This window comes from Astyanax mexicanus, chromosome 21, assembly GCF_023375975.1.
Source record: "Astyanax mexicanus isolate ESR-SI-001 chromosome 21, AstMex3_surface, whole genome shotgun sequence".
Taxonomy (NCBI): Eukaryota; Metazoa; Chordata; class Actinopteri; order Characiformes; family Acestrorhamphidae; genus Astyanax; species Astyanax mexicanus.
Genome location: NC_064428.1, coordinates 9,702,501 through 9,715,501, shown reverse-complemented (window position 1 = coordinate 9,715,501; position 13,001 = coordinate 9,702,501). Strand labels below are relative to the sequence as shown.

Below are 13,001 nucleotides of genomic sequence, written 5' to 3'. Positions count from 1 at the left end.
TGAATGAGTGCGTAAAGTTCTTAAAGTTCACAGTTTAGGACTGCTGGTGGGGTGTAAGATAGCAATGAGCATTGTGATGCACCTTGCGCAGGGTGTAAGATAGGGCCCTATGATTTAAATTTAGAAAGTAGTGGTAAAACATTGTAAATGCACCAGCTTTTGGCTTTGTCTTAGTTTTTAATGATGCTCTAGAATGAAAATGTGTGAATATGAAGGATAAAAGCTAACGCTGGACCCACTAAGGTTTTACGGCACGTGGAAGATTCTAGAGAAGCTGAAAGGGCTAAAAGGTAAAGCTAGGTCAACCAGAGCAGTCTCTGCTGTGGTTTGGTTGGTGCACAGAAGCTTCTGGAACAGCAGTAAATGCTGAATATGTTGAACATTTGTTTTGACGTTTGTTTTGCTCTAGGATGCTGGTGCTCTAGTGCGACATCTACAGGCAGAAATCACATTCTAATCACATGAAGTTCCACAAATACAAAGGATTACAAAGTTCTGGACTGGAAAGTAGATACATGATCCAGATTTGAAGACTTTTGATCTAGGTGGTTCTTTAAGTTGTAGTTATTTTTACTACAGAACCAGTTTTAATAGCATTAAAACAGTGAGAACCTCAGAAATGTAATCAGTTTGAGTTGTTATTGATGAATTCAGCTGAGATGAGTTCTGTTTGTTTCTCAGGCAGAGGAAGTTCAGTCAGGAGCTGCTGGAGGATTACCTGCAGGCTCTGCTGAAAGCTGTGCAGATTTCCTGCACCTACAACATCCCTCTAATACCTGGACACACCCTGATCTGCATTTCCCATTTCAGTAGTGGAGTCAGCTGGTATGAGCATTTCTGTCCACCTGCAGAACCATCAGAAGACCAGCAGGAGACCAGTTCAGCTGCTGGGGTGAGACCAGTACTAAGCCATAATCATGTTCTTCTTCTCGTTCATAATGTTCTGCTGGTCTTTTCTGTAGTTCTACTGTATGTTCAGTTTAATCATGGAAATTTGGCTTTAAAAAAGCAGCTTTTTGGTTGGATGTCTTTAATATCTCCATGTTTTCCTCATATGAGTGAATTATGAGCTGTGTTCAAGCTGTACCCTAGCTGTGCTCAAGTTGTACCCTAGCTATGCTCTAGTTTTTCCCAAGCTGTGCACTGGTTGTACCCTAGCTGTGCTCTAGTTGTACCTTAGCTGTGCTCTAGCTGTACCCTAGCTGTGCTCTAGTTGATTCGTACCATTGCTCTAGCTGTACCCTACCAGTGCTCTAGCTGTACCCCAGCTGTGTCCCAGCTGTACCCCAGCTGTGTCCCAGCTATATCCTGGCTGTGCTCTAGCTGTACCCTAGCTATGCTCTAGTTGTACCCTAGCTGTGCTCTAGTTGATTCGTACCAGTGTTCTAGCTGTACCCCTGCTGTGTCCCAGCTATATCCTGGCTGTGCTCTAGCTGTACCCTAGTTGTGCTCTAGCTGTACCCTAGCTGTGCACTAGTTGTACCCTATCTGTGCTTTAACGGTACCCTAGCTGTGCTCTAAATGTACCCTAGCTGGGCTCTAGCTGTTCCCTTGCTGTGTTCAAGCTGTACCTTAGCTGTGCTCTAGTTGTACCCTAGCTGTGCACTAGTTGTACTCTATCTGTGCTTTAACGGTACCCTAGCTGTGCTCTAAATGTACCCTAGCTGTGCTCTAGTTGTACCCTAGCTGTGCTCTAGCCATGCTCAAGATGTGATCTAACTGTACCTTAGCTGTGCTCTGTCTGTACCCTAGCTGTGCTCTGTCTGTACCCTAGCTGTGCTCTGTCTATACCCTAGCTGTGCTCTGTCTATACCCTAGCTGTGCTCTGTCTGTACCCTAGCTGTGCTCTATCTGTACCCTAGCTGTGCTCTATCTGTACCCTAGCTGTGCTCTATCTGTACCCTAGCTGTGTTCTATCTGTAGCCTAGCTGTGCTCTATCTGTACCCTAGCTGTGCTCTATCTGTACCCTAGCTGTGCTCTATCTGTACCCTAGCTGTGCTCTATCTGTACCCTAGCTGTGCACTGTGTAAGTGTTGTGTAAGATCTGAAATGTGGTTTGTGATTTTCTCAGCCTGCATTAATGTTATCTGAATGTTTCTCTGTGTTTTAGTCTCAGCTGACCGCTGTGCCCCTGGCTGTGATGTTGGGATACGGCTGTGAGCGCTCACAAGTCCTGCTGACAAACAGCATTGAATGTCAGGAGGCGGATCACTGGTCCGGCAGTCTTTTGGATCGTGTGAGAGACACAGTGAAGCAGATGGAGGTCAGAGCTGCTGCTGTTTGGCATGATGAGAGGAGAGCTTGATGAAAATTCATAATGAAAAGAAGCTTCAGAATTGTATGAAATGTTATGGAATTGAAAAAACAAAAAAAGCAGATTTAACTAGCTAATGTTAAATTTAATATGTTTACAGTTGTAAGTAACATTCACAGTTTAACATAAAGCCCAAATTCACTTCTTGACATTAACCACTATTTGATTCAGCAAAGATCCACAGTGCCTCACAGCATTCTGTCAGCACAAGTAAGCTCAGCTAATGTTACTATCCCAGCCCTGTACAGCTCATATCTTTCAGCGGAAAACCATCAGTTTGTGAAGTGGTGGTAAACTGATTATACTGATACAAAGCATAAAAAGTAATGGTAAAAGCTTTGTTTGATATTTTATAATAATAGATTTATGTTAAGTGTACGCTCTTCTTGCTTGCAGTCTATATAGCAGTGCTATATCACTGATATACGCAACAACGCGTAATGCTATAATGCGCAATGCTACGATACAATACAATACGTATGAACACGTCATACATACTTATACAATGCACAACGCTATGATATGAGACACTACATTGTGCAATGCTACGATACACGGCACTGTGATATGCAAAACTGTGAAATGCAATGCTTTGATATGCTATGATGCGCAACACTATAATATGCAAGGCTATAATTCACAACTAGCATTGCTACGATACGAAGCGCTATGATATGCTACGTTGGGCAACACTATGATAGGCAATGCTGTAATACACAAAGCTACGCTACAATAAGCAATGGTACTATACGCAACACTACAATAGACAATTTTTAAAAAAACAATATTGATAAAACTAATAAAATAAAACCACTGTTTTTAAACTGAATCAACATAGCTGCTCATTTATGTTAATAGTTATTAGGCACTCCCAAATAAGTCAGCAACAAATGTGTTTAGTTATATTACTTCCATCTCTCAGTATTGCTCATATTAAGATATAAAAAAACTAAAACAAACAAAAGGACAAACGTTTTTATGGGCTGTAACTTTTCCACAGGACTGTATTCCTGGTAGATTTTCTGGATTCGTTCTGAATACTGATTTTGCTGATCTGTTGCTGTTTAGGGCGATTGGACTGATACAGAGGGGAAGCGCTACAGTGATGTCTTCTCTAAGCTCTCTGAGGACAACGCAAAGGTCTGTTCACCTTCACACCTGACTTTTTTAGATTTAAGATCTGTGTACATATTTATTAACAGCAGTAAATTTACCCTTTAATATGTGGATTATTAAGTATCTTGTCTTAAAAAAACTCAAATCCTTACCTTTCATCTATTTCTTTTATCCTCCTGAACTCAGAACATTTATGTGGATTTATAAACCAAAAAACATAATAATTCTTTTTTTCAAATTTAAATTTTCAAACTGACTTCCAATCTCTATTTATTAATTTAAATTTAACAGGGTATCTCTTTCTATTGCTTTTTATTACTATGTGCATTTAAAAACAGTTAATACAAATACTAATACAATATTAAAAAACCCTATAAGTAAATGAGTTCAATTTACTCCACATTTTCATATTTAAAAGCGAAGAAATATTTGATATTCAGAAATTAGTTTTACTACTAATTAGTATTACTATTAATTATTCATTAATTGCTATAACTGTGCTATAAACAGTGTTGTGTGTTGTTTAGTGTATACTATATTGTAAATAAATGATTCAGTATCTGCTGTGAATGATTCAGAATGCATTATAAATGATTCAGTATCTGTTCTGTATTATTCATAATTTATTGTAAATAATTCAGTATCTGTTGTCAGTGATTTAGTATGTATTGTAAAGTGTTGTAAATGGATTAGTATATATTATAAATGATACAGTATTTGCTGTGAATGATTCAGTATATATTGTAAATAATTCAGTATCTGTTCTAAATGATTCGGTATGTATTTTAAACGATTCAGTATGTGTTCTTAATAATTATGTTTGTATTATATATGGTTTAGTATATGTTCTAAATGATTCAGAATATATTGTAAATGATTCAGTGTCTGTTCTAAATGATTCGGTATGTATTTTAAACGATTCAGTATGTGTTCTTAATAATTATGTTTGTATTATATATGGTTTAGTATATGTTCTAAATGATTCAGAATATATTGTAAATGATTCAGTGTCTGTTTTGAATGATTCTGTTTGTATTATAAATGGTTCAGTATCTGTTCTGAATGATTCAGTATATATTGTACATTATTCAGTATCTGTTCTGAATGATTCTGTTTGTATTATAAATGGTTCAGTATCTGTTCTGAATGATTCAGTATGTATTATAAATGGTTCAGTATCTGTTCTGAATGATTCTGTTTGTATTATAAATGGTTCAGTATCTGTTCTGAATGATTCAGTATATATTGTACATTATTCAGTATCTGTTCTGAATGATTCAGTATTAATTGTACATTATTCAGTATCTGTTCTGAATGATTCTGTTTGTATTATAAATGGTTCAGTATCTGTTCTGAATGATTCTGTTTGTATTATAAATGGTTCAGTATCTGTTCTGAATGATTCTGTTTGTATTATAAATGATTCAGTATCTGCTGTGAATAATTCAGTGTGTATTATAAATGATTCAGTATCTGTTCTGAATCATTCTGTTTGTATTATAAATGATTCAGTATCTGTTCTGAATGATTCAGTATGTATTATAAATGGTTCAGTATCTGTTCTGAATGATTCAATAATGTTGTAAGGATTAGTTTAAGGGTTAATAAAATGCGTGTTGTTCTGAACAGCTGGATAATATAATCCTGATGACTGAGGACTGGCAGGAGTCTGAGACTGAACTGGAGACTGAACTGGAGAAATATCGGAAGAAGTCCAGCAGTGAAGCTCTGGTGGTTAATGTGATGGACAAGCAGGAGTAAGTTCTTTCACTTTCTTCTGTCTGCAGCTTCAGTTCCATTACACCTTTTATTAATATTTTAACCTTAATTATCCCACAGTTGACCATTGATGATGATGGTTGGATGTTGTTGATGATCATGTTCTTGATGGCCAAGTTGTTGAAGGTCTTGTTGTTGATGGTCTTGTTCTCTGTTTTCAGGAAGGATGTGAGTGGTGATCCTCACACTGTGGATGTGTTTGGCCTCAGTAATCAGATGCTGAGGTAAGCGCTGAGTGAATCAGACTCCTCTCTGAATCAGATTGAGGACGGTTTAGGCTGATTTACTGATCTGCTGTGGGTCTGCAGGTTTGTTTCAGAGAGAGGATCCTCCAGGCTGCTGGATCATGTGGAGCTCATCCACACGCTGTATGATGTTCCTCCTCCAGCAGAGCTCAGAAATAAACCTGAGAGAGCTGCAGACCTCGTTCCACTGCCCACCACACCAACGCTCAGGTAACTCTGAGCCCCAGAGCAGCACCAGAAACAGCAGGAATTCACCTTATAACCAAAACTGCAGTTCAGATATCCACATTTTAACTTTAAATAGCAAATTAAACATTTGATTTAGTAGTTTTTTATTAGTTTTTAGCCTGATTTACCAATATGACTGCTAAAAAAAATCAGTGATTCAAGATTCAAGATTTTTATTGTCACACAGAAATAAACAGAAATATACAGAAATAAATAAATTGGGAAATAAATAAACAAACGAATCAAAAGAGAAATTAAACCCATAAATAACAATGTAATATATTTATTTTTATGGATATGTATTTATTTTTGTATTGGTTATAATTATTCTTTAACACTATCACCAAATTACTTTTATTGAGTGATTTTATTTTATTTATTTATTTATTTTAAATTTTGGCAGTTTTGGTCTTCCATATAAAATAAAATATAATATAAAATAAAACATACAGATACCTTTACAGTATAAACAATCCGTTTACATTTAGACAGCAAATTAGTTTTTACACAGCAGAGAGTCTCTTTGGGGGTCATCTCTAAACTACCGAATTAAATAATAATAAAATATAAAAAAAATCTAAGCTTGATTAGGCTACTACCATATTTTTTGCACTGTAAGGCACATTTAAAACCTTTTAAGTTTGCCAGAAATGATCAGTACACCTTATAATATGGTGCGCCTTATGAATAAATTCTGTGAGTCAGGTATTAAGAAACAGTAAAGCCACTCCACTGAAGTACAGTGTTATAAAGATATTTTAGTAAAGTTTCTCTAGTACCAAGACTGGAGCAGTATTAGCATTAGCCGCTAAGCGCTAACTCTTTTGCCATTCAGAAATGAGTCTATCAGCCTGTAGCCTGCTGGTAGCCCCGCTGGAGCAGCATTAGCATTATCTGCATACTGCGCTAAATTCTACCTTTTTAGCTGTTCAGAGGCGAATATATCAAACTGTAGTCTGTGTGTTTACCGCGTTAAAACAAGCTACGTGGGACGAACCACTAGCTAATATCACCCTGGCCTACCAGAAAAAAATGTTTATTGCTGCTGCACCCAGCCTTAGTAGAAATCTTGAAATCTAAGCTTACTGTAAATAAATGGAAGTGCTTTACTCACCCAAATAAACAGTTTTTAGACGAGAAATCTGTGTAGATTAACTTCCAGCGCTCATTTTTTTTTTTTTTAATTTAAGAATCACAGTTTTGTTTAATTAGCTTAGCTTCACAACTTTAACTTTAAGCCTTATAGTGCAAAAAATACAGTAATCAAAATCTAGTTTATTTTGGAGTTCTATAATTGCCACCTTATTTGGTGTATGGCTGTAGTATATGTAGTATCTCAGACAGGTAAAAAAGTTCAGAGCTTTATCAGCCCTGTATTTATCTGTATCTGAATTTGGATTGATTAGTTTATCTCTGCTCGAGTGATGTATCTTTACTGGTGCTGGAATGAGCTTCATGGGTAAATGATAATTTGAGTGATGATGTGCTGGTGTGGTTGTGACTCGTCTGCAGGTGGCGTGAGGTACGTGTGTATATCTCTTCAGCGTGGCGGGACATGGGCACTGAGAGGAATGTTCTGGTGCAGAGTGTGTTTCCGGAGCTGCGTCGCCGTGCGGCTCCACACTGCCTCTACCTGCAGGAGGTGGAACTGCGCTCTGGGGTAACGGAGGAGGACCTGGCCCGGGCTGTGGAGCTCTGTCTGTCGGAGGTGGGCCGCAGTCAGCTGATGCTGGGAATACTGGGAGAGAGATACGGGCCAGTGCTGCCTCGGCCTGCGCTGGATAATCTGCCTGAGGGAAGCTGGGTAAGTCTAGAGTATAATATTCGGTATTGATTATTTATTGTTATTGATCAGATGTAGTGCACTACTCTCAGAAAATTGTAATAATCCTACTTCTGTTTCCTAAAATGGTGTTTTATTTAGTGATTTTTTTAGTGATCTGTTTATTGTGTGTAGTGAATAGTGAATAGGCCACAGTTTTAGACTCGGCTCTAAGCTGCATTCTACTCCACAGGCTCCTCAAACAGTGCTTGTAATATCTGATCAGGGATGTTCCAGAACAGGGTTTATAGAATATTTTTCAAGAATCAGAATCCGGTGAAAAAGATCCAAATCACTAATTTATCAAAGATATAACGTTACGTTGTTACTCACTATAGTTCACTATAGACTCTGCTGCGCTCACACTGATAGACTGACAAATCCCTCATATCTCCCAAGTTTATATGTTATGTGTGTTTGTGACCGCTTGTGCTGTTGCACTGCTGAAGGCTTTCTCTCCTCTTTTTTCTCTCTCTCTCTCTCTCTCTCTCTCTCTCTCTCTCTCTCTCTGCCTTTCTCTCTCTCTCGCTCTCTCTCTCTCCCCCTCCCTCTCTCTCTCTCTCTCTGCCTGTCTTTCTCTCTCGCTCTCTCTCTCTCTCTCTCTGCCTGTCTTTCTCTCTCGCTCTCTTTCTCTCTCTCTCTCTCCCTCTCTCTCTCTCTGCCTGTCTCTCTCTCTCGCTCTCTCTCTCTCCCCCTCCCTCTCTCTCTCTCTCTCTGCCTGTCTTTCTCTCTCGCTCTCTCTCTCTCTCTCTCTCTGCCTGTCTTTCTCTCTCGCTCTCTTTCTCTCTCTCTCTCTCTCTCTCAAATTCAAATTTTCAAATTCAAATGGCTTTATTGGCATGAATTGTAAACAACAACTGTTGCCAAAGCAAACAATTCAACAAATACAAAAATAATAATCAAATTATGACAAAATTGAAGGATAATAAATAAATTACAATATGTGATAAAAAAAAAAAAATAATAATAATAATAAGAAATAAATGTACATATAGTTTATGCAATAATATATATATAATTATATAAGCAGGGTGGTTTAGTGTAGGGTGGGGCTCTGGTTTCTCAGGGTGTGGCAGTTGTGTACATATTTAGCAGATAATCCAGCACATTCTGGAATCTCTCCTAAATACAGTCTGATCAGATCTTCCTCTGTTATTAATCTGAGTGATGGGATGGTGGATGTGATGTTCTGTAGGAACTGGAGTCTGAGCTGGGTGTATTTAGAGCAGGAGGAGAGGAAGTGCTGCTCGGTTTCTACCTGCCCGGAGCTGCAGTGATCACACACTCGCTCTGCTCTGGGTCTCCAGTGTTTCCTCTGTCTCCCGCTCTCTATCGCCAGGCTGTGGGCACTGAGTCTGTACATCGTCAGCGTGTGTCTTTCTCTGGGGTTTTTAATTTTAGTCAGGTAATCTGCGAGGGTGTATTCTCTATTTAATGATCTGTAACATTCTAATTTATTAATGGAGGAAATTTCATGAAGCCAGTGATTAATATAGTCTGATTGCTGTGTTTTGTGGATGGTTTGGAGGTGTGTGTGTTTGAGGGTGTAGCAGGTGGTGGTGTGAAGGTGGTGGTGGTGGTGTTTAATGTGTGTGAGAGGGTCTGTTTCTGGGTGTGTGCAGGTATTAAGGTATGCTGTGTGGTGATATGAGTCTGGGTGGGATTGGGACAGGTGAGAGTGGAATTTTAAAGCTCTGGTTATGATGGATAGGGAGAGAGGAAACTGGCCGAGCTCTGCTCTGCACGCCAGGTTCGCCGTGCTGCGATGGACTTTTAAAATTTCTTTGCAGAATTCCAGGTGAAATTTTTCTATTGGATTCGTGTCCCATGATGCGTGTCCTTGATAAATTTTAGGTCCCCAAACTTCACTGCCATATAAAAGTATGGGTTTAATAATAGAATTAAATATTTTTAGCCAGATTTGTATTGGAAGATTAAATTTGTTTAGGGATCTTTTGATGGTAAAAAATGCTTTTCTTGCTTTCTCTACCAGTGCATTCGTAGTCTTATTAAACCTGCCAGATGCACTTATTACCAGGCCCAGGTAATTGTAGTCCATACAGTGCTGTAGGGTTGTTCCTCTGAATGTAAAGTGGAATTTAGATTTTTGTGATCTGGCTTTTTTTTGGAAAATCATTATTTTGGTTTTGTTGATATTAATGTCTAGGGCCCAATCTTGACAAAATTCTTCTAATATATTTAAATGTTGTTGTAAGGCTTCTGCTGTTGGAGCTAATAAAAGTAAATCATCTGCATATAATAGGAGTTTTATTTCTTTATCATTTAATTCAAGACCTAAGTTTGGAGAATTTTCAAGGGTTGTAGCCAGTTTGTTGATGTATATGTTAAATAAAGTTGGAGATAGATTACATCCTTGATGCACTCCACGTCCTTGTTTAAAAAAATCTGTTCTTCTGTTCTCAATTTTTACTGCACATTTATTATCATTATATTTGGATTTAATTAAATCATAAACCTTCCCCCCTATACCAGATTCAAGTAATTGGAGAAATAGTCCATTGTGCCAAATTGAGTCGAATGCTTTTTTAAAGTCTACGAAACAAGCAAATATCTTCCCTTTGGTTTTTTGATGGACGTGTTTTTGAATGAGTGCATCTAAGGTGTAAATATGGTCTGTGGTTCGGTGTTTAGGTAGAAATCCAATTTGACATTTTGATAGGGTATTATGTTCTGTTAAATATTTTAATAGCCTGGTGTTTAGTATACTGCAGAAGACTTTGCCTAAATTACTGTTTACACAGATACCCCTGTAGTTATTTGGGTCAAATTTATCACCATTTTTATAAATTGGAGTAATTAGACCTCTATTCCAGATTACAGGAAAAAATCCACAATTAAGTACTAGATTAAAAAGTTTTAGTATGGCCAATTGTAATTTGGGACTGCTGTGTTTTAACATTTCGTTTTTTATATTATCAATTCCGCAGGCTTTTCCTTGTTTTAGTAATTTGAGTGTTTCCTTTAATTCCTGTATAGATATGGGGTAGTCTAATGGAGACTGATTGTCTTTTATAGCTGATTCTAATGTACTGAGTTTTTCAGTGATGGTATTTTTGTTTGATTCATCTGGAGTTTTATAAAGGTCTTCAAAAAACATTTTCCATATTTTGCTATTTTTAATTGAGGTATTTTTAAGATTGGTTGTTGTAATATTTTTTTTCCATAAATCCCAAAAATAATTTTCTTTAATAGCTTTTTCCATTTTACTACATTGGGTTTCTGTGTATTGATATTTTTTAGTTCTAATTAATCGTTTGTATTGTCGTAATGTTTGAAAATATTCTAGTCGCAATTGTTGGTCATTTGGGTTCCTGTGTTTCCTGTTGGCTAAATTTCGTAATTGTTTTTTGGATGTTAAACATTCCTTGTCGAACCATTTTTCTTTTGGTTTTTGTTTCAATGTTTTGGTTATTAATGTCTTTAGATTTGACTTTTTAGTTAGTTGGTAAAAAATTTTATTTAGGCAATCAGTTGCCAGATTTATGTCTTTTTTGGTAGCTTGATAGTGTGTTTGAATAAATGTATCTAACATTTGTTTAATATTTTCAGAGTCCAGTGCTGTTGTGTAATTTGTGGTACTTTCTTCTGTCCATTTGTATGGTTTAGGGAGAGGGTAAGTGTCGGTGTCTGGGTCGTGTGTGTTGGTGTTAGTTGTTGATTTTTTCAGGTACAGGACTGTTTGGCAATGGTCTGAAAGATATAATTGTGGTAAGACTACGAATGCACTGATATGTCCTGGATTGATGTCTGTGATGGCGTAATCTACCACACTGCTGCCCAGTGCAGAGCTGTAGGTGAATCTGCCCAGCGAGTCTCCTCTGGTTCTGCCGTTAACGATGTACAGACCCAGGCCTTTACACAGCTGGAGGACGTGTTTTCCGTGTTTATTAATTACACTATCATAACTTTGTCTCTGAGTGGTTATGCTTGTGTGGCAGTATAGGGTTTGTTTATGTATATTTGTTGTTTTATCTATATCAATAAAGTCATTTTCTCTTGCAGTTCTGGCATTGAAATCTCCACATAGTAAAATATAACCTAATGTCTGGTAATTATTTATTTCACTTTGAAGATTTTCAAAAATGTCTTCTGTGTAATAAGGTGAATTTTGAGGAGGTATATAAATAGTGCATAAATATATATCTCTATCATTTCCTAATAAGTTCTTGTTTAATTTAATCCATAGATAATTTTTATTATTTTTTAGAAGAGTTATGAATGATCTATATTCTTCTTTATACCACACAAGTATACCACCTGAGTTTCTACCATTTTTAATATGGGCATGTTTTGTGGGGGGTAGATATAGTTCTATGTAATTATTCGGACAGGAAGAATTTGGATGGTTATCCCATGTTTCTTGTAGAATAATTAAATCTCTATTATATATATTATTTATAAAATCTGGATTTGTAAACTTCAGACCAAATGTTGACGAGAAAGAACCTTGAATATTCCAACAACTAATTGAAAAGGAAGCCATCATCAGATAATTATAGGTATTTCACAAAGAGATATTCAATTCATTACCCAACTACAATCATTTTTTCTAATAGTGTTAATTGATTTAAGTGTAAATATTAGTGCAGTTGTATCAGTGTAGATAATTTTAAAAAGTATTATAACAAGAGTGATAAAACAAAAATGAGTTCATTAGTTTGATAAAGGATGGTGATAAATTTTCTTATCTGGTTGGAGTGTAGCTGGTTAGATTGCAGCTGGTTGGATTATATTTGGTTGGGATGTAGTTGGTTGGTTGGTTTTGGTGTAGCTGGTTGTGTTGTAGCTTGTTTTGATAAAGCCAGTTGTGGTGTAACCAGGTGATGGGTAGTTGGTTGTGTGATAGCTGGTTGTGTTGTAGCTCTTTGGGTTGTAGTTCGTTGGGGAGTAGCTGGGTAGGGTGTAGCTGGTTGTGTGATAGCTGGTTGGGGTGTAGCTGGTTGTGCTGTAGGTCTTTGGGTTGTAGTGGGTTGGGGTGTAGCTTGTTGTGCTGTGGTTCTTTGGGTTGTAGTTGGTTGTGGTGTAGCTGGTTGGTGTGTAGTTGGTTGTACGGTAATTGGTTGTGCTGTAGTTGGTTGAGGTGTAGCTGGTTGGTGTGTAGTTGGTTGTACAATAATTGGTTGTGCTGTAGTTGGTTGGGGTGTAGCTGGGTGTACAGTTGCTGGTTGTGCTGTGGTTCTTTGGGATGTAGCTGGTTGAGGTGTAGCTGGGTGTACGGTTGTTGGTTGTGCTGTGGTTCTTTGTGGTGTAGTTCACTGGGGAGTAGCTGGGTAGGGTGTAGGTGGTTGTGTGATAGCTGGTTGTTGTGTAGCTGGTTGTGTTGTGGTTCTTTGGGTTGTAGTGGGTTGGAGTGTAGCTGGTTGGTGTGTAGTTGCTGGTTGTGCTGAGGCTCTTTGGGGTTTAACTGGTTGAGATGTAGCTGGGTGTATGGTTGCTGGTTGTGCTGTGGTTCTTTGAGGTGAAGCCAGTCAGGGT

General features: G+C 37.6%; 2 protein-coding genes across 3 annotated transcripts in view; one reads left to right on the top strand and one right to left on the bottom strand.

Moving 5' to 3' along the window:
• Positions 1-13,001, bottom strand: part of LOC125785892 (ribonuclease inhibitor-like) — a 330,748-nt gene that overhangs the window by 179,351 nt on the left and 138,396 nt on the right. The gene's annotated exons all lie outside the window — the stretch shown is intronic.
• Positions 1-13,001, top strand: part of LOC125785886 (telomerase protein component 1-like) — a 69,507-nt gene that overhangs the window by 20,021 nt on the left and 36,485 nt on the right. For both annotated transcript variants that reach the window (XM_049470065.1, XM_049470064.1), the window contains exons 12-18: positions 682-892; positions 2,112-2,264; positions 3,384-3,455; positions 5,061-5,188; positions 5,372-5,434; positions 5,519-5,665; positions 7,196-7,487. In XM_049470065.1, the coding sequence (XP_049326022.1) occupies positions 682-892; positions 2,112-2,264; positions 3,384-3,455; positions 5,061-5,188; positions 5,372-5,434; positions 5,519-5,665; positions 7,196-7,487 (1,066 nt within the window). The remainder of the gene's footprint in view (positions 1-681; positions 893-2,111; positions 2,265-3,383; positions 3,456-5,060; positions 5,189-5,371; positions 5,435-5,518; positions 5,666-7,195; positions 7,488-13,001) is intronic.